The following is a 21,422-nucleotide window of genomic DNA, read 5'->3' as shown; positions in this document are numbered from 1 at the left end:
ATGCATTGAGAATATTAAGCATTGTGCAGTTGTTTTTTTCTTTCTTCTTCTTTTTTTTTTGGTCAGTTGTGGGGCTTGAACTCTGGGCACTCAATACCACTTGAGCCACAGCGCCACTTCTGGTTTTCTGGTGGTTTATTTGAGATAAGAGTCTCACAGATTTTCCTGCCCAGGCTGGCTTTGAACTGCGATCCTCAGATCTCAGCCTCCTGAGTAGCTAGGATGACAGGCCTGAGCCACCGGTGCCCGGCTGTTGTTTTCTTTTTAGTAGAGTGCCTTTATACCTTCATGAGAAAATTTTATAGTAATTGTTGACTGAGTAGTTCCAACTGTCTTTGCCAGATAATGACATCATCCCCATCAAATTTCCCTCCCCCCCTCTTTTTTTTGTACTAGGCTTTGCACTCAGTGCCTTACACTTGTTTGGTTTGTTTGCTTGCTCTGCTGGTATTCTACCACACTTTCAGCATTGCTTTTTCCTAGTTATTTTGGAGATGAGTTTCCTGCCTGGGCTGGCTTCAAACCATAATCCTCAGATCTCAACCTCCTAAGTAGCTGGGATTACCATGCAAACCACAGGTGCCCACCTAGCATTCCTGCTCCCTCACCCCCATTTCCTATTTTTGGTCATGGGGTTTGAATTCAAGGTCTAGGCACTATCCCTGAGCTCTTTGGCTCAAGGCTAGCGCTCTACCACTTTGAGCCACAGCTCCACTTCCAGTTTTCTGGTGGTTAATTGGAGATAAGAGTTGCAGCCTTTTCTGCCCAGGCTGGCTTTGAGCCAGGCTCCTCAGATCTCAGCCTCTTGAGTAGCTAGGATTACAGGCGTGAGCCACTAGCACCTGGCTTTTGCTTTTCTCTCTCCCCCCGTATACCCCCTTCTCTCCCTCCCTCTCTTCCTCTCTCTCCTTCCCCCCTTCTCTCTCTATTTAATAAGAATAACTTTGTTACTATTGAATTACTCTCTTGTGTTAAAATAATAAAGCAAAGGCATTGCTGGCTGCTTATGTTTTTATTAACAACAACTTGAGTTTTGTTTTGCAAACTTGGAACTTCACATCTCTAAATTTGGTGCTTCTGTCTTTCCTGTGTAACGCTTCTAAAAGGAACAAAACCATGAAGTGAGAGATGTCCATTTATGAGATCACACATGTAGACTAAAATTAGTAATGTGTATTAAAAATAGGACATTAAAAACAGCCAAAAAAGGCTAGATAGTTAAAGAGTGGACGAGAAATCGTGTGAGAGCATGATGGGCATTTCTTATGCCGAGCAGTTCGTGAAAATGTGGAATTGTGAGCATTTTTGTAATTACTGAGAGCTAGTTTTAAACTTTCATCTTAACTTTTATCTAACTTTAACATTTTATCTCAAATTTAATATTTATCTTTTACTAAAATACTTGAAAGAAAAAGGGAAAAATATACTATGGAAAAAGAAAAAAAACAATTAACTTGTTCCCCATCTGCCTGGTTTGGCTTTATTCTTTTTTTAATACTTTGTCATTTAATGTTTTCTTTTTTTAACATTTTATTATTATTATTATTATCTTTAAGTAGTTGTACAAAGAAGTTCCCATTCTACAAAATAGTACATGACTACAAGATACGAGGTATCTGACAACATTGTCACACTTCACTCCTAACCCATCCCTTCTCTCACCTGGTTTGGCTTTAAATAATTCAATAAATCTGTGTTCTCAAAAAAAAAAAAAATGACAGTGACCGCCCCCCACCCCCACCCCAATAGAGGGCCTATTGAAATGTCTCCACCACCCAAACTTTTAGGCTGTAGATGACATAAAGAAATCCTTATAACGAAAGTGCCAAATAAGCCACATTTTCATCATGTCTGAAATGACTTTTGTCATTCATACAAATGTTTTTGAGCCTGGCTGGTGACTCATGCCTATAATCCTAGCTATTCAGGATCTAATCTGAGAACTGTGGTTTGAAGCCAGCCTAGGATCTTCACTTGACCAGCAAGAAGCTGGAACTAGAGGCATGACTTCAAATGAGTTAAAAAACGGAGTGAAAGATCAAGGCTGGGAGTTCAAGCCCCAGGAATGGGATACACATGCGTGCATGTGCTTGCACGTGTACACACATGCACACACGCACACACACACATGCACACGTTTTTGGTGGAGAAGAACTTGAAGAAAGCTTTATTGACTTCTGAAAAGTGACATTTTTTCACACTGTTTGTACAGGTAATTCATTTTCTGCTGATAAGAAGGGTTTTGTTTTTGGTCTCTGACAATTGAGCGGCATTCTGCTTACACGTGCGTGCGTGTGTGCGTGCTGGGTTTGACGTTTTCGGTTGCCCTCTTTAACAAGTTGCATTGTTGCCCTTTTCTCTGACAGCTATTCATCGGAACAGTCCCCGTCCTGTGAAGGTGCCTCGATGCCATAGCGACCCTCCTAACCCACATCTCATTATCCCAACTCCAGAGGGGTTCAGGTACTTGGTGCTCCTCCAGTCATTTGCTTCTCCAGTTCTTTTCTTCCTGCATGATTTGTTCTTGGGACAACTGGGTGCTTGCTCTGGAGCTCAGTGCTTTTTCAGTTTTCTTGTTCATTGCATTTTAAAGATCTTATTTGCATTGTCTTAAAGACACTGCAGTGCCTTGGGGCAAAAGAAGACATGCATATTTAAAACAGACCTATACCTTTTAAAGTAACTTCCTTTCTCAGCTTCTGTATAACCTCCAGCTACTATATGCTTTCTGGCTTTGGAATAAACCTCTCCTTTTCTTTCTTTTAAATTGCCTTGAGAAAACAGTTTTCCGTGTGCACAGTAAACATTTGCAAAACAACACTGCACACCCCTAGGAGTGGAGAGAGCTGTAGTGTCCCTCCAGTCTCCCTTTCATGACATACGTAGCTGTGACTCCTTAGCACTGGCGTGGACTCCTGGAATGTGCTGGCATTTCTGTGTCTGGGAAGTGAGCACCCTCTGCCTCATGTATCATTTTTGCGAGTTGATTTTATTTGACAGGATTTGTTAGGGAAGAACTACACTTTTTTTTTTTTTTTAAGCCATTGAAAATAGGTTTATTCTTTTCCTTTACACCCAGACCTAAATCTTGAACAGCAATTTGCATTTTCTGTTCTAAAATAATTTTCACTGCTGGACCATGTTTTATTTTTAGTCGAAAACAATTTGCAAGTCCATCTCCATTTCTCACTTGTGTTCCTGAAGCTTTTCTTCTCCTCTTAGCACTCGCGTGCCTGCCGATGCTCGGAGCCTTGGCAGCCCAGCTGCTGCTGTTGCTGCTACTGCTGCTGCCGCCGCCGCCGCCACCACCACAAGCACCACCAGCCGCGCTGGCCCCTGTGGTGGTGACTCTGTGCTGCCCAAACCCATCAGCAGTGCCCCTGAGACCAGGTAGCCGCACTCCGCCAGCACCACGCCACCCCTCCCGTGCCCTTCTGCAGGGTCCTCAGGGTGTCACGCGGGTAACAGGGCTCTTCCTCTGTCCTGTGAGGCATGCTCAGGGTCCCCTGGAGGTTGTCACGGTCCCTGGCCCTGGCACCAGCCAGAGTGTGTGGACCAATGTGAGTCCTGTTGATTTAGAGTGGTAGCCAGCATGGCTCCCGGGAGGAAATCCCAGGGGAAAGAGCAGGAATACTGCTGGAGGGTTACCAAGCAAGGCCTCGTGAAGCCCATCCCTAGCAGTTAGTTGCAAGGCAGTTCAGAAATGGTAGCCTGTTAATGTTAGATAGCTGAAGATTTATTTTAGGAATATGTTTTCTAATATCTATTTTCTAATTCTCAAATTATAACTAATTATTGATTAGTAGTTATATAAAAGTGGCTTAAAATGAGTTCTTGAAGTTGGAGTATTATATCTTTTTTTTTTTTTTTTTGGGTCTGGTCGTGGGGCCTGAACTCTGGGCCTGGGCACTGTCCTTCAGCTCTTCAGCTCAAGGCTAGCGCTGTACCACTTAAGCCACAACGCTACTTCTGGCTTTTTTCTTTTTGCTTATGTGGTGCTGAGGAATTGAACCCAGGGCCTCATGCATGCAAGGCAAGCGCTCTACCACTGAGCCACCTTCCAGCCCAAGTTTGAGTATTAGTTAGCAAAATACATTATTACTAGATAGCTAGCAGACCTTTGGCAACCTCCAGAAGAGTTTTAGTCTATTAAGTCTTGTAAGGAGGGACTTGCAGGCTTTGTTCCCCCATTCTAGTGATTTTTGTGTGTGTGTGTGCTTAAGTTCCCTTTGCTTAATAGAGAAAGGATTTGGGTTTCTGAATTCCATCCCTATATTTGAGCAGAATATACTGCCAGTATTCTCATCTTCTAGCAAGGAGAATGACAAAGAAAACTATGGGTTGAGAAAGTGCTGTGGCTCAAGCGGTGGAGCGCTTGCCTTGAACTGAAGAGCGCAGAGATAGCGCCCAAGCCCAGATTTCAAGCCCCACGACCGACTAAAATAAAAAGAAACAGAAAACTATGGGTTGAGGATGACTTGATCAAAAAAGACACAATTATGATGGAACTCAATGTTTAGCTTCTAGATAAAAAGCAAGTAATAAACAGGAAGATGACTAATGGCTTTGGAATTTAAAAGACTAAAATGTTTTTATACTTGGGTTAGCAACAGTCCAAAATTTCTGCAAACACGCCTGGCCTTCTTATTCATTAAAATAATTAATAATCCTAATTTTTTAGTGATGAATACCGATTGCTTTACAAATGTCAAAATATTTTACAGCTTAAGCATCTGACTAGAAGAAAAAACATTAACAATTAACATTGAACCATGTGTCCATTTTTTCCTGTTGACAGCATTTCATGACATGAATATCACATTCTCTCCGCCTCCTTGGTGAGGCGGAGGCTGTTTTTATTAATGCAGTGCAGGTTAAGGGATGCTCAGAAGTAGCTGGGAGCATTGCCCCACTCCCGCCACATCCTGCGTCCACATTCAAACCTCGGTGCCTCGGCACTGGTGGTGCAGCGAGCACCTGTGGGGCAGAGCATTTACATCTTGGGGCGGGGCGGGGGGATGGAAATGCCCATTGTTGTCTTTTCCATGAATGCGCACTGTGGTTTGCATAGGCAGATTTGTAGTGTGCCACCAACTGCTTTTCATAAGTATTAGCCTTAAATCTGTACATGTTCGGCATCTTTGATACCGAGCAATTCTAGCATGCTATATAGTGCAGTTCGTTTAGGAAGGAACTTAGTTTCCTTTTGGGCTAGATAAAGCAGAGCTCACCCGCACAGATGCCCCTGTGGGTGTCTGTGAGCCATGTGCCCACTCCCCAGGCCTGTGCCTGCTATCACGTGAGCGAGGGTGGACCGTGCAAATTGTCATGTGTTCTGTGTTGCACAGGTGCACTGTGCATGCCTGAGAGAGCCTGCGGGGAGACGTCAGCACGCCCTGTGCACGCACAGACATAATAGCATTCAGTTCACCGTGTCCCACTGTGGTGAGCGCCTTAAGGTCTAGTCCACAGCAGGCTGGCTGCCCCACTTCCACTGCCCACAAGAGCTGACTTAGTCTGCAGGAGCTTTTCTAGCTGGCTTTTACACCCTAAAAATGGAAAAACGTGCAACCCACCGCCTTTCCCCCTCACCCCACCTCCCGCTCGTTGTCAGACATTCACAACACACACCCTTTTGCTTGAGTATTTGCTCTTGTCGTTCACCCTTGCAAAAATCTCCAAAGGCCCTGAATTGGCTGAGGAAGGTAGAGGTGCTGAGGCGCAGGCCCAGGGCCTGTTCGTCTTAGCACCAGCGGTGCCGCGTTCCTAACGCACTACATGGTGTAGTCACCCTCTTCACACCTAACACACCCTCTGGTAGGTCGGAGGGCTTAGGAAACACAAGCGTAGTACATATTTCATCATTTGTGCTGCAGTGTTTAATAAAGATACAAGTGCTACCATAGTTCATTATATTGGTCGTTTGAAAAACATACCCAGTAAGTAAGTAATAAACTAACTCCATTTATATTTCTAATACTTCCCTTACTTAGTTCTAGCTTTTACTTCTTATGGGTTCATTCCGTTTGCTGAACATTTAACTTTATTCTGGAGAAGCAGCTAATAAACTGCATTCTTTAATACAAGCTTCCTGCTCTTTTGTGCTTTCGCTTGGCTACTTACTGCTTGAAAGTCATTAAGCATTCCTCTCTGTTTTTAATTATTATTATTATTTAGAGATTTGGAATCTTTTGAGCCATGTAATGATTTTAGTACCTTAAATATACTTAAGTGCATACATCTAATTTGATGGTAACTTTAAATACTGGCCCAATTTGTCGACTATATTTTTCTCTATTCTAGGCTTAAATTATGGAGCTTTTCATTATGTCAGTCATAAAGCAAGCAGGGTTCCATTTTCTTTCTCTCTTTGTTAATGTACAACAAGAGCTTGCAGGCAGGGCTGTGGCTGGCGTCTTGGCGGATGGGTTCCCTTGATAGCTCCAGCCTCTCCTCACAGCCTCCAAAGGGAGCTTCCTCGGTGGCCTCTGCTCTGCTCATTGGAGTGATAGTTTCTGTGGGGCTGCCCATGAGATGCCGGCCGCGGCCTTGCAGCCAATGGTCAAAAGTCCCTGGGGGTGAGCAGCACCAGGCTCTACGAGAGTTGCACACACCTTTGATGGTCAATTCTTAAAAATACTGAACAGGGGTTCCAGTGTCCCTGAAAACGATCGGCTGGCTTCCATTGCCGCTGAACTGCAGTTCAGGTCACTGAGTCGACACTCAAGCCCCACGGAGGAGCGTGAAGGTAAGTGCCAGGGGGTGTCACAGGGACTCTCCTCCTCCTCCTCCTCCTCCTCCTCCTCCTCCTCCTCCTCCTCCTCCTCCCCCTCTTCTTCCTCCTTCTCTACTTCCCCCTCTTCCTCCTTCTCTACTTCCTCCTCCTTTTCTTCCTCCTCTCTCCCTCTTCCCATTTCCTTATGATGGAAGGGCAAGAAGCCATAGGGCTTTGTGAGGAGACTGAACCCTGAACACCGTGGCTTTTTAATATGGATGCCTTTCTAGCTGTCTGTGTATTGTAGGTCTAGTTTTGTTACTTTTAAAAAATGTATTTATTTAATCCTGCCTGGAGTATTTTGTTGTTGTTGTTGGTCGTAGGGCTTGAACTCTGGGCCTGGGTGCTGTCCCTCAGCTCTTCAGCTCAAGGCAAGTGCTCTACCACTTGAGCCACAGTGCCACTTCCAGTTTTCTGGTGAATTATTGGAGATAAGAGTTTCACGGACTTTCGTGCTCAGGCTGGCTTTGAACCAAGATTCTCAGATCTCAGCCTCCTGAGTAGCTAGGATTACAGGTGTGAGCCACCGGCTCCTGGCATAGAGTATTTTTTTTTTTTTTTAATCCTGGCATTGCCTATAATCATAGCTACTCAGGAGGCTGAGATGTGAGGATAATGGTTCAGAGCCAGCTCTGGCAGACAGACTAGACAGACTTGTGAAACAGTTCACTAGCAAAAAGTCAGAAGTAGAGATTGTCTCAAGTGATAGACTGCCAGCCTTGAGTGAAAAGCTGAGTGAGAGCTTAAAGCTCACAGTTCAAGGCCCAATACATGCAAAAAAAAAAAAAAGTATCACCCTGGCACTTCAGTTGTTGAGTGTTCTCACTTACTAAAAATACAGAAGCAGCGCGGGGTTGTAGATGGTTTGTGTGTTGAGGCAGGGCAGAGGCAGCACCGTCTACACAGTGTTCTGTTGTCTGTGATGTGTGCAACGTTTAATGCAGTAGAAATCTTGTAACTTGTCTGTCCAGCTTTTGAACTTGTTAAGAGTTAATCACAGAAGGCGGGTTGATGGCAGTCACTGCCGTTCTGCGCTTCACCTTGCTCTTGATGTATTTATCTCATAAGTATTAATTTTTTGGTGTGAAAATGCTTCCTGCAGAGCCGGCCTATCCTCGGGGTGACTCAAGTGGGTCCACGAGAAGAAGCTGGGAGCTCCGCACACTTCTTAGCCAGACCAAAGGTAAGAGGAAGGGTGGTGAACTGAGGCTGTTCGGCATTAGATGAGCAGCTCCAGTAAAAGTTAGCTCTAGCTTCTGGGTTGCTAGACTTTCTTATATTAGTGTTGTGATCTCTATTGTACTCCTGTACTATTTGTGGGCAGTGCCTATTTTGTGGAACAAATTGTAAGCTCTTTTGGGGAAGGAATATGTTTTATTCATCTTTATTTTTTAATTTTTTGGTTGATTGTAGGGCTTGAACTCAGGGCCTGAGCGCTGACCCTGAGTGTTTTTGCTCAAGACTAGCTCTCTACCACTTTGAGCCACAGCACCACTCTGGTTTTCTTGTGATTAATTGGAGATGAGAGTTTTACGGCCTTTGAACAGGCTGGCTTTGAACTGTGATCCTCATATCTCATCCTCCTGAGTAGCTAGAATTACATGCATGAGCCATTGGCTCCTGGCCTCATCTTTATATTTTTAAGTAGCTTAGCACAGACCTTTAATAGACTAGTGTTTGTAAATAATCATTTTTATGCTAAGTAGTTGAGGGGAAGATTTTATAATAAAAATTACGTGATCAGTCAATTTATTCAAAAGAATGAATAGTGGAATTATCCCAGCCTAGCACTTTATGACCTACAGAATATTTTCACTTACTTTGTTGCCACAGTCTTGAGCAACAGGCAGAGTACATCATTTTCTCTTTTCACGAAAGATAATAGATTCTAAGAGGCCAAGTAATTTGTCCATAGTGGTGTTAGTAATTGGCAGAGCTGGCTGGGACTAGAACACACTTCTGGTCCAGGAGTGGTGTGTAATGGTTCCAAGAATATTTTTCCCCAAGGCCCACAGGGTTCTGGAAAGATCTCATGAGCAGAAGAGATTGAGCTGGCCCTGGGGGAGGTAGATCTTCAGTAAACCATAAGGCAGCCCTCAAGAAGAACTTACCTGGAAGTCAGGTGGTCTCCAGTGGAAAGGCCTTACCGGGTGGTGACAGACTCTGTTGGCTTCCAAGCTGCTCATGCATTCGGCCAGCAGCTGAGATAGATTATCCTGCTGGCCTGAAGTAGTGCTAATTCCAGGGTCTGGTGTGAGTAATAAGTGTCAGCCTAACCTAAGCCTTATAGTGGGCTTCACAAAGGGAGCGGCTGCCAGAACCAGCCTGGGTACAGCAGCTGGTGCACGCAGGGGCTGGCATGCAGTCTCCCAGGCTTCCTCCCGGTCAGGACATCTCTCCTGTAACAACAGTGCCTAGATACCCAGCTTTCACCGGGCTTTTCCAAACAAGCAGGCGATGTGAGGACCACCAGAAGAGTTCCAGTTCACAATGACATGTTAAAAGGCCAAGAAGCTCGAGGAAAGCTAACTGTTTAAAGAACAAAAACACAAAGAGCCTCTCTAAGAAATGTTGGCAGTGGAGCGATGCAGCCTCATAAACTGAAAAGCTTGTCTAGAGTGGGGCGGACTTGCTGCAACTTGAGGTGGGAGAAAAACCAGGATCCACGTTTTAAAGAAGTGATTGTAAAGCAGGGTGCAGTGTTCACACCTGTAATCCTAGCTACTTCAGAAGGTCGGGAGGATCTCAGCTCAAAGCCAGCCTGGGCACACAGATCCGGGAGACTCTTCTCTCCAATTAAGCAGAAAAAAGGCTGGAGTTGAAGTGTGGCTCAAGTGATAGTGTGCCGCTGGGAGGGAAGAAGCCGAATGAGAGCATGAGGCCCAGAGTTCAAGCTTCAGCACTGGCAATAAAAGAACAGGAAGTAACTTCACTTTTCAAACTAGCTTTACTGTATCTTAGTCTTGAAGGATCTCTGCTAGACTAGTGAAGTTCTAAGGAAGCTAATTAGTTTTCAAGTTTTGGGTAGTGGGACATTGGTGGGTGGTAAATTGGAGTGAATCTGATGAGCCTTTAAAGGGAAAGTTGGAATGGAGTTCGGGTCACACATAGTAAGGATGGTAATGGAAGTCACTAGTTCTGTATATGTACGAATTCCATTGCTACCTGAAGCCATGGTAAAAAACAAGTTGGTGGGACAGAGCTGTAGACCCTCAAGGGCAAACCAGGTTGCAAAGCCAGGTGGTGTGCATCGATGGTGGTGCTCTGCTTTCCAGCGCACATGCTTGCTGGCCAGCTTCAGCTCAACAAGCATGGCGTTACTTTCCTCAGTTCCCCACTACTTCCCAACCAGAAACTGAAACCTCTTCTCAAGGCATTCCAAATGCTACAGAATTTGGACCTAAATGCTAAGTACACCTTTTTTCATTTTTAGAGAGTTCAATAGCATTCCCTTTATATAAGTATTTAATGTCTAAAGAAATCACTTAACTTGCACATGATCAAGCATCCAGAAGATGCTGAGGCCAGGGTTTTTGCCCCAGGCTCTGTCCTCTCTGTTCCGTCCTCTTCCTCCTCTGGTGGTTCTTGGGAAGAGGTGTGCGTTTCAGTTGGGTGAGGTGAGAGGGTATTGGGCAGAGGGCAGCCAGTGAGTAGCACTGGGAATCTTGATTCTGACTTGTCAGGATCATATATATGGTAAGAGAAGAAAAGTTAAACAATAACAACAACAACAAAGACCCAACCAGAGGAGAAACTAAACCCCATTTCTGCAGGGCCTCAGATCCCATGTGATGAAGGGGTTTGGATTGCTGGTTAGTAGGTGGTGGAGAACTGAAATAAATTAGGGACATATCATGGCAGATTCCTTGTTTGTTGTACTAGCAGTGAGTGTACTAACGGCCGTGTGGGCTGGAGAGAGCAGCAGCCAGGAGACAAGCGTGTGGGGAGGTGGTCTGCTTTTGCCTCCTAAGTTGATGGTGCCTTATGCAAGGGGTGCCCACTGGATTAGTACACACTGGAAGACTAGTTGTGATCTGAATACACCCTCCTTGCTGTAATGGAGAGCTAAGGTAGGTCCCTCTGCGCTCTCTGTTACGGTTGGAAGTTTGACTTATAAACAGTGACACATGGGACAATTGATGCCAATTCTCTCTGCAGACACAGCTTCCAAACAAGGACCCATGGAAGCTATCCAGAAGTCAGTCCGGTTGTTTGAAGAAAAAAGGTATCGAGAAATGAGGAGAAAGAATATCATTGGCCAAGTTTGTGACACTCCTAAATCCTACGATAATGTCATGCACGTTGGCTTAAGGAAAGTGACCTTCAAATGGCAAAGAGGAAATAAAATTGGTAAGGAACCCAGGACCATGCGCAGGGGTGGCTTCTGGGAAATAGCAGGACTCGCGCTTCTTTAGGGTAAATTTGTGTAACCGTTCACTTTTAGATGTAACAAGGTACAACAAATATTTTTGTAGGTATAGATGAAATTTTAGAGAAGTGACCTGAGGATTTGGTGCTCTCACTTGCTTTTTCACTAATGACTTGTGCCACACTCCACTCCCAGCGTTTTTTTGGTTTCCTGGAGATAAGGCTCACAAATTCGTCTGCCCTGGTTGGATCCAGACTATGATCCCTGGATCTGAGCCGCCAGAGTCACAACGATTCCAGGTGTGACCCCCGGTGCCTCGCTTTGTTTTGTTTGTGGTGTTGGTGTGGCATGCCGGGTCTGGGCTCCAGGCCTTGCTTGCTAGGACAGCGTGCTCTGTTGCATCAGCTGAGCTCCCTCAGCCTTCGTTTTCTTTTCCAGACAGGGTCGCCTCAGTTCATGACCCTCCCCGGCTCATGCTCCTAATTAACTGCTGACTAGCTGAATGAGGGAGATGGGGGTCCGTTGGCCTTGATCCACTGTCTTCCCTTCCCTACCTCTCAAGTAGCTGGGATTACAGGCATGGGCCATTAGGCCCAGCTAGAAAACAATTTTAAGTATATTACATTGACTCGTTTTGCTTAAAAATTTTAGAAGTTTTCGGTGGATACTATTTTTATCTATTCTTTTATCATATTCCCACAAGAATATTATGAGAGTCTTGTCATAAATCAGGTCAAGATGATTTTCTTTTTCTAAAATACTACCCACTTAATTTCTTGTATATAACTTGGATAGATTGTGCGATATGTCAGGTCCTTCCTCATTTGTATCTCAAGCATTCAGGTCTGAGGGGCCCATGAACATGTCATGAACAAGGACTCTGGACCTCAGGGAGGTGGGGTGCCTTCGAGCTATGTGCACAGTCCAGTACTCCTCAGATGTTAGTCATTGTTCTCCCCGGGGCATTCACTCGTAGATTCCCTGGCTTCAGTGTCCCAGAAGGACCGGTGGGAGAAAATCATCCTGCGCTCCTGGCCCTGCAGCAGGGCGGCTGGACAGGGCTCAGGTGTGCTTCTGTCCACCCCCTGGAACCCCTGTGCAGCCCAGCTGCTATGAGGAGCAGGAGGGCTCGGCTTCCTGTCTCTTCTGGGATTCTTTAAAGCTGATTCTTACCCATTTAAAGCTAATTACAGATAGGAGGCATAAAGACTGCAGATATTTGGCAACATCGAGAATTATTTTGGTAGTAAAGCTAGTTAGACACACCCATAAACACCTAGCTTTACTAGGGAGCAAGTTGCATGGCTCAGCCTGTATGCTTTGTTTGCAGGAGAAGGGCAGTATGGGAAGGTCTACACTTGTATCAGCGTCGACACCGGGGAGCTGATGGCCATGAAGGAGGTGAGTCAGCTGGGCCTCGGTGTTGGATGACTCTGAGTGGTAGGGACTCCGTGAACACACTGCAGTTCTTGTGCATGCAGCTGCCTGAGTTCTCTCTGGGGGAGTTGCTAGACCTAGGTCCCCTGTTTTAGCTGTCAGTCAGGTCTGACCCGGCAGCTTTCATGGCCTTTCCTGCCCGGCTGGCTTTGAACCATGATCCTCAGATCTTATCCTCTTGAGTAGCCACCGGCACCTGGCTTCACCTCACGTTTTTATGATTTGGAATTCAGCCCTTGCTGTTACATTCATTTGGGTAACCACGGTTGCCTTCTGGTGGTGTGGGTGAGCTCATGGTGCTTGGTGAAGAAGCAGGCGCTGGAGCCCAGGTGCTGCAAGGCAGTTACAGGTGGAGCCCAAAGGAGCCGCGGCCTTTCATTTCTGAATCATCAGAGCCAGTGGTTGCTACTGAGCTTAACGCTTCGGGTGACTTAGTTTGCAGTATGACAGTGATCCTGTTACTCATCATGTCAGCTTATATGTGAAGAGAGTCTGCTTAGTGTTCGTAGAAACCGTTAAGGAATAGGCCGGAAGTAAAGTCATAAACACACTGACCACGGTCTTGGGGGCCTGGACAGGGACAAGGTCGCAGACAGCTTCACAGTGCCCACGCCGAGATGCTGTTATTTCTAGGCTGTGACAGTGTTCATAGTAACCAGCTATTTTCTTTTCGTAGATTCGATTTCAGCCCAATGACCATAAGACTATCAAGGAGACTGCGGATGAATTGAAAATATTTGAAGGCCTCAAGCACCCCAACCTAGTCCGGTACTTTGGTGTGGAGCTTCATAGAGTAAGCCGCCTTTCATCACACTGTCCTGTGTGAGGGTCAGACAGAGTGCCGAGCGGAGCCTGTTCTACATCAACAGGTCTTCTCATTTCAGAGCACAGTAACTTTGCCTAATTATCAGGAAATCTCCATGAGTTACATCATTTCTGCCTTCTCTCTGAAACTAGAGGCGTTTCCTTCCTGAAATGTAAGTTGTAGACCACAGTCATTCACCTGACATTGTAAAGCATTGAAGCCTGTCTCCCGCCAGCCAGAAGGTTCTTCTCAGTGCCCGTCCACATAGACACCCTGTCCACACTGCTGTCACTTCTTACTCCTTTTCTTGTTTTTTTTTTTGTTTGGTTTTGTTGTTGTTGTTGTTGTTATTGTTGTTGGTTGTGGAGCTTGAACCTAGGGCCCTGGGCACTGTCTCTGAGCTGTTTCACTCAAGCCTAGCACTCTACTACTTTGAGCCACATTTCCAATTGTCTGTGATTAATTGGAGATAAGAGTCTCACGGATTTTCATGTCTAGGTGGGCTTTGAACCACGATCCTCAGATCTCAGCCTCCTGAGTAGCTAGGATGACAGGTGTGAGCCACCAGAGTCTGGCTGACTTTTCTATACTTGTAGTGCACCACTAAGTGATGCTTTCTTCTCTGTGCTTAAAGTTTTGTGAGAGGAGAGAAAGTTAAAACCTAGACGCGCTCCCCGGTTCCCTGCATTTCCAGGAAAACATTGAGGGAGAGGGGGTGGCCCTGCGTCGGTGTGGAGCCAGCGCTTCCAGGGCTGTCGGGTGCTGATAGTGGTCATGTTTTCACAAGTAGAGGATGTGTTTTAATTCTCAATAATATACATACAAGGACAATAACATACAAGGACAGCCTGTTGGTCCCTGAGACTACAGGGCAGGTTTCATCTCAGGATTGCTCCAGTTGGTTCACTGTGATTTGGTGGATCCGAGACTGTCCTACCTCCAGAGAGGAGGCGGACAGCTGTCTGTGCAGGCAGGCAGACATGGCAGCTGTCTGTACCGGGAGGCAGATGTGGGAGCCATCTGTGCAGGGAGACAGACGTGGCTGTGTGTCACACTCAGGACGGCCAGCACAATAACCACCCGAAAGGAGGCTGACTCTGGGGCAGGGCCTCAGCGTCAGAAGAGCCGTGAGCAGGGACCCCCTCTCCCTCCCACAGGAGGAGATGTACATCTTCATGGAGTACTGTGACGAGGGCACGCTGGAGGAGGTGTCGCGGCTGGGGCTACAGGAGCATGTCATCAGGTTGTACTCGAAGCAGATCACCATCGCCATCAACGTCCTCCACGAGCACGGCATCGTGCACCGCGACATCAAAGGTACCTGCAGAGGCCCCGTGTCCCGCACACGGCAGGGGCTTCGAGGTGCTCATTCCTACAGGTTTTTTCCTCCCAGCAGATACCTGGTCATTATTCTCCTGACCAAAGTGCGCTGTGCCCTCCACAGCAGGTCTTTGTTTCTGTCGGAAGGCTGTCCACCTGTGGAGTGCCTCAGTCCGAGCTCGCAGCACTGTCTTTGGAGATGGGCATAGTGGTTATTGGCACCAACCTCCAAACGAGTCTGCTAGTGGCTCCTTTGGTCCTGACGAGTGGGTGCTTCTTTCTCTGCTGGCTGGAGGGGAGAAGCTGTGCTTTCGTCCCAGAACCGCCACCGTCTCTGTGCTTTCTCCACACCATGGCCCTGGCCTGGGAGTCCAGGAGATATTTAAAGCCAAAGAGTCATTTTGCTTCTAATTGGTCTTTCAGTTCCATTTGGTTGAGTAGGTTAACCTAAACACATTGACTCAGGAATTAGCCTGACTTCAAGGACCAGATGCAGTCTGGTGGGCTGTTCTGAATCATGCCAGAAACAACCTTGGTCTGGGAATAAGAAATCTTCACCTGTGCTAGTCTTGGTTGGCGACCTGCCTGTCCAGCACATGGCTTTGCTGGCTGGTCGTTCTGGCCTTTGCTAGGCTGACTATCACACCATGGCATTGCCCGTTTGTAGATGTTCTGCCAGAAACTGTTCTGAGTGGTGCATTGTTGCAAAGCGCTATCTTCATGTTACATTCCTCAGCATAAAGGGAGTCTGAGTCCTTGAGTCAGCGCGGCCCCCTGCTGTCCTTATCCAATGCTTTAGCACCAGCTGGCTGGGAGCCACGGCAGAGCGGCTCTGCAGCCATCCCCGGAGGTCCCCCGTTCCCATGCCGCTCCTGTCCGTGTGCCCCTTCTTCCTGTGGGAGCCGCTGACTGTGTTCTGCAATCTTGTCCGCGCACACCCACAAGTATCATCTCATGTGTAATTCTCTGAATATATCTGGGGTGTTGTTTTGAGAGGGGTATAGGAGGAGCTTTGAACACCGCCTGGGTGCTCTCTCATTGGCTTTTTCCATTGGAGGCTGGTGCTCTACCGCTTGAGCCACAGTTTCATTTCCAGCTTTTTGGTAGTAAATTGGAGATAGGAGTCTCACAAACTTCCCTTCCTAGGCTGGCTTGGATCCGAGATCCTCAGATCTCAGAGTAGCTAGGATTACAGGCGTGAGCCACTAGCACCCTGCTCTGAGGTTTTAATGTCAGAATTTATGCATGCTCTTCAGGTCAGAATGTGTTGGTCCTATCTGTCTACCCTAATATTAAGTTTTGTTGCTTTGTATGATTAACTTTTGTGAATCAGGTTCACAGGCTTTCTGTGACTGGTGAGTGGAAATTCTGATAGCTCAGATCCACAGGCTGTATGGTCTCAGGCCGCTTAGTGACTGCTTATTTCTTGTTAGGTGCCAACATCTTTCTTACTTCATCGGGACTCATCAAACTGGGGGATTTTGGATGCTCAGTAAAGCTGAAAAACAACGCTCAGACCATGCCGGGAGAAGTGAACAGCACCCTGGGCACAGCAGGTGGGTGCCCGCTGGTCTGGGAGCGCGGGGTGCAGCCCTGAGTGGTAAGGGCTCTCCAGTCCCGAGGAAGGCTGTTTCCTCCATACCACCGCCCATGATCGAGTGCAGGTGCCCGACTGGTGAAGTGAACTGAATTTCTCCTTTAAAACTAAAAGTGGGGGAAAAAAGCCTCTTTTCTTCCCTGAAAGGCTCTCTTTGTTGTTATTTCAACTATCCTAATTGAAGTAACATTCTGGTTGTTCTTTTTTTTTTTTTTTTTTTTGTGAAAATACTGTACAGAGGAGTTACAATTACATGGGCAAGATAATGAGTATATTCCTTACCAAGCATTGTTGCCTCCTCCTTTGTTTCCCCTTCCCATCCCCCCCACTCCCGGGTCATTTGTTTTAATGATTTACTGTCATAACTTTTTTTTTATCATACTTTGCAAGTTGAAGTTCCTGATTTCATTGTGAATACAGTTTATCTGAAAATTTGAACCTTTGAAAGATGTCTATTAAAAGAATTTTATCCCTAAAGTTCTGTTGAGCACACTGACTAGACGCAGGTGTTTGCGATGTCACATAGACCTTTGGACTCTGCCTGTGGGGAAAGACTGTGGCTGGCAGAGTGCTGTGCTGCACCCAGCACGCGTGTTTCATTCTCCCCAACTGCCGCTAAAGACTAAGTGCACTCACATTCACCTTACCTTGCTCTCTGGAGGCAGATTTCCACAGTTGTGGGCAGGGGACACTCGCAGACCACAGCTGCGTCAGCATAGCTGGTGCCGGGCGGCCGCGCTGACGGGGACTCCTTATCGACTGAGTGGGTCAGCGTGTGTGCAGGAGTTTCAATTTCTGTTTTCTGAAATGTTTGTTTGCTTTAACCATTCTGAGTCACATCTGTCGTAAATCCACAAATAAGGTGGGCTTACTGCGTGTAACTCAGGGAATGCTACATTGTTGTCCTATCATATTAACCCATTTCTGCCACCATATCTTTGACCTTTCCAGCGTACATGGCACCAGAGGTCATTACTCGTGCTAAAGGAGAAGGCCATGGGCGTGCAGCGGACATCTGGAGTCTGGGGTGTGTGGTCATAGAAATGGTAACCGGCAAGGTGAGTGGAGCCTACACCTGAAAAAAGCTTTGGGGGTTCTGTAACATTAACAGAGTATTTGTGGTCATTTTATTACTCATTATGATTAGAAGTTAGAATTTGACCTATGAAGAAATACAATAAAGTTGAGAAAGGAGCTACCTAGGAAACAGATGTTTGTAAGTTGTATGTCATAAAGAGCTCTTAAGAGTGAAGTTAAAGATGTGCAAACATGGAGGAGCAGCAGCTACCAAGAGAAATGAAGCCCCAAACCCTCTCCTACACACAACTGGCTCATGAGTGCTTACGGCAGCTTTCTTCAGTAGAGAAGCAGACAACCAAGCTGTGTGACTTCCACACAAAGAACTATTATCCAGTGATTGAAAGAAATGAGCTGTGGATCCCCCGATAGACACGGGAAAGCTTAAATTTGTGTGACTAGGAGAGGAAGGCTGCCTGCTCTTTGGTTCCACCTTTCAGACGTTGAATGGGAGACAGCACGCTAGAGATAGGAAAGAGAGGTTGCAGGGACGGGGCGCTGGGGCCGGGCTAGGTGGGACACAGACCAATACCGACAACCTCAGAAAGGTTAAAGAATCCTTGCAGGTGTTACTAGGAAACCAGTGAAATCATTACGCAGCCACCTCACAGCTTTGAAAATGTGTTCAGAGACCATTCTGTCTGCGGTGTCCCAGTCAGAGAACAGGAGAACAGACGTGTGTCAGAGGAGCTGGCAATCAGTCACTGAGCAACAGCAAACAGATTAGAATGTTGCCCAACTTAGTGATTCCCTGTGGGTCTCGCTGCTCCTCTGCACCATGAAAAAATTGCAGTACACCGGTGGTAGCTCATGATTGAGCAAGTTGGTATATTAAAGCATTCCAATGAGTGAACTGTTGCATTTTAAATGCTCTAGTAGCATGTTTACATCGTGTTGTACATTATATCTCTTAGTTGTAGGATGATGGCTTTTTAGGTGATACTGGACGAATGAATAGCGCATCCTCAGTGGAGCAGGCAGACTGTGCTGGGCACCGTGTGTACACCCATTCAGTCCCACCCATTCACTAGTATGTTGTTTATACTGCTTTCGTAACCCAGTGAGAGATGTAATAGTTATGATGGAGACTGTGTGGCATTAGCTTCCAATTCTTTAGCATTTCCTGACGGAAACATTGCTGAGCCATTGTAGATAATCGTTTGTGGTACCTGAAAAGAAATCAGGCATTTGTGTTTTTTTATGGCCTGTTAATATTAAGACCTCCTCATTTCCCTGTTTTGTAGAGGCCGTGGCATGAATATGAACACAACTTTCAGATTATGTACAAAGTGGGGATGGGGCATAAGCCACCGATCCCCGAACGGCTGAGCCCCGAGGGGAAGGATTTCCTCTCCCACTGCCTGGAAAGTGAGCCGAAGCTGAGGTGGACGGCCAGCCAGCTCCTCGACCACTCTTTTGTGAAGGTTTGGCAGACTTCTGCGTTAGTCTTCTTTGTGTTTAAGTATCTTAAGTTCTGTTCTGCTTTTGGTACTTAAGGAAGTTTGGGAAGTTAATTAGAAAATATCCATATCTAGAAGGGAAAGAGACTGGGTGCCTGACGCCAGGAGTTTTTTTGTTTTTCACTTGGAACGTGTTGGCCGAGGTTCTACGTAATGCACTGTGGTGGAACATTGGAAGCGCACTTGTGGTAGTTGAGTGGGGTTTGAATGAAACTGGCTGAAAGCACGCTCTCTGCCCTGTGAGCGTGTGAGCGTGTGTGTGTGTGTGTGTGTGTGTGTGTGCGCGTGCGCTTGTGCGCTCGCACGTGTGGATGTGTGTGGGGGGGGGCGTCCTCGGAGGACAGAGGCAGGCTGCTGCTGAGCTCCGCTCCTGCATCTCTCTCTGTGCCATGTTGTATTGAGAAGACTGATTCCGTGTGGCCAGAGGCCCTGGGTGAGATTTTTCTCCACAGTGAGCCCCTGGCCTATTTGGGGGGTTGGTCAGCAGGAACCCGAGGCGTGGACTCGGTCAGTCCTAGAGGAGCTGTGTGTGGGTGAGAAGCGGATGGAGCGTAGCAGGTGCTAGCTCCAGGAAAGTGCGCGGGAGCCGTGTGGAGGAATGTCAGGCTATTGTGGTCACATGTGGCAGAACAGCATTTTTGGAGGTGGTTTCATTTAGGATCGGGGTGGGTGGGGAGGGCTAGCTTTTCGTCTTTGGAGGAGGGAGCGCGGCCTGGCTGGTCAGAGTGTGAGTTGAGGCAGCTTGCTGGCGCGTCTCTGGGTCACGTGGGTTCCAGTCAGCACTGGAGGGGGGCGCAGCTGGTTGAGGGTGGCTGGGGTGCGTTCCAGTGTTCGGCGTCTGATGGGGGTGTAGATGGACATCTGAGCGTTTGGAGCCGGCTGTCGAGAGGACAGTGGGCTGAGCTCCAGGGTTGGTTTTGAACGTGCTGCTGGGGGTATGTAGAAAGGCGATGCAGGGGCCCGAGACCCAGAGAACAGAGCTGCGAGGCTCGCGTGGTGGCGCTGCTCCCCTGTTCTTGGGGGTCGAGGTTGGGAGCAAACACCTAGATTAGCAGAGACGTCAGGGACCGTCATAAAGAACGTGAGGCAATCAAAGTATTTCCACCTGAGGTTTCACACGGGAGAAGCGGCTTCTGTGGGCAGCTCCAGGCTTCCCAAAGCACTGCTCCCAGCACCTCCTGCTGTGCCTTGCCCAAGCCTGTCCAGCAGAGTACCGGCTGGAGCCAGCCTGCCCTGGGCCTTCCCGCCAGCCGAGACCGCGCATGCGCGCCTCCCACTGCAGGGCTCAGCTTGCTCTTTCCTGTTCCCTCACAGGTTTGCACAGACGAAGAGTGAAGCTCACCATCCCTAGCTGAGGTGTGTGTGGACCGGAGAACCTGTGACTCCGTGGTTGAGGGGCGTGTGGACCGGAGAACCCGGCACTCTGGCTGGGGCGTGTGTGGACTGGAGAGTGTGTCCGCAGCCAGGGAGTGTGTGGACTCAGAAGCCCATCAGTCTGAGGCGCGGGCACGCGTGGACTGGATTGCCGTCACTACTGTATGTAATATTTACATGGAGATGCTGGGAAGCAGCACAGCCCTTTAACCTTCGGGACTGAGGACTGCAGGGCACGGGCGTCACTTCTGCTGTCCCCCGTGTGTCGCGGGGCCCTCGGCGAGGGCATCTACAAGGTTAAAGAGGCTGCACGTTAAGTGCCATTACTACTGTACACGGACCATGGCCTGTCTCCGTTTCTCACGTGATTAAGAACCAGGGCATCAGTGTAGTGTGTTTAAGCTTCCTGGGCTCACACGACGTTGTAGTGTTACCCAGTGTCGTGGACTGTTTTAATCTCCCGTTACTCGAGTGCACTGACTGTGAAACCTTTCCTTGCTGTTGGCAAGCTGCAGGTTTATCATGCAAAAGGCCGGTTAGTGAAATTTAAGAGAAGCTCTTTTTTCAATAAATGGTTTATTTTAGGAAAGCTGAGTTCTCCTGTGTTTTGCCTGTTCCCAGCCGATGCACAGCCGGCAGTGAGGAGCAGGGCCGGCCTGCCCCGCTGCCCCTGGAGGCCCGGGCCTCCGCGCTGACAGCTCACACAACACTAATGGTGTCCAGTGGCCTTCCTCATCATCTGCTGGTAGCCAGCCAGCTGAGAGACAAAGCGTGCCTTGCTGCCACGTGGGGCCCCGATTATTTTGAAATCGAGATGTGTCGGTGCTAGGTCAGTGTACACAGTGCTGGGCGAGCTCGATAGGAAGCCTCCCTTTCAGAATGTAAACTGATGCAGTCTACCTAGCCAAATTATATGTCATTGACAGTGTACTTTATTTCCTTTTGCTATTAAATTTTTTTTTAAAATACTGACCTAAAAGCTTCCTGGCATCTTTTTAGATCACTGGCTTGGGGATAGAATAACACTGAACCTCTTTCTGGGCTGTTCTGCAGAGGTCTAGCTACAACTAGCGTGGGATGGGAGGAAGAGGATCGTGTGTCTCACTGTTTTGGAAGTCCATAGGTGCTATTGTCACTCAGCAGAGCTCACGTCATTCATGCACTCACCCGTGCCAGAAATACCTTCCCTCCATGGAGCATTACGTTAT

At 47.4% G+C, this 21,422-nt stretch overlaps 1 protein-coding gene across 6 annotated transcripts in view; it reads left to right on the top strand.

Moving 5' to 3' along the window:
* The window catches only part of Map3k4 (mitogen-activated protein kinase kinase kinase 4), an 80,485-nt gene extending 59,299 nt beyond the window's left edge, over positions 1-21,186 (top strand). For 4 of the 6 annotated variants that reach the window (XM_070010697.1, XM_070010698.1, XM_070010699.1 and 1 more), the window contains 12 exons: positions 2,367-2,463; positions 3,223-3,390; positions 6,648-6,748; positions 7,878-7,958; positions 10,934-11,125; positions 12,475-12,545; positions 13,258-13,374; positions 14,544-14,703; positions 16,140-16,262; positions 17,255-17,361; positions 18,625-18,804; positions 20,155-21,186. In XM_070010697.1, the coding sequence (XP_069866798.1) occupies positions 2,367-2,463; positions 3,223-3,390; positions 6,648-6,748; positions 7,878-7,958; positions 10,934-11,125; positions 12,475-12,545; positions 13,258-13,374; positions 14,544-14,703; positions 16,140-16,262; positions 17,255-17,361; positions 18,625-18,804; positions 20,155-20,175 (1,418 nt within the window). In that variant the 3' untranslated portion in view covers positions 20,176-21,186. The remainder of the gene's footprint in view (positions 1-2,366; positions 2,464-3,222; positions 3,391-6,647; positions 6,749-7,877; positions 7,959-10,933; positions 11,126-12,474; positions 12,546-13,257; positions 13,375-14,543; positions 14,704-16,139; positions 16,263-17,254; positions 17,362-18,624; positions 18,805-20,154) is intronic. The other 2 variants (XM_070010701.1, XM_070010702.1) reach the window with 1 other exon arrangement.
* The last annotated feature ends 236 nt before the right edge of the window (positions 21,187-21,422 follow it).

The sequence above is a fragment of the Dipodomys merriami genome, unplaced genomic scaffold (assembly GCF_024711535.1).
Source record: "Dipodomys merriami isolate MVZ:Mamm:240054 unplaced genomic scaffold, mDipMer1.0.p SCAF_8, whole genome shotgun sequence".
Taxonomy (NCBI): domain Eukaryota; kingdom Metazoa; phylum Chordata; class Mammalia; order Rodentia; family Heteromyidae; genus Dipodomys; species Dipodomys merriami.
The sequence above is the reverse complement of the archived record's forward strand: the minus strand, read 5'-3'. Positions and strand labels throughout refer to the sequence as shown.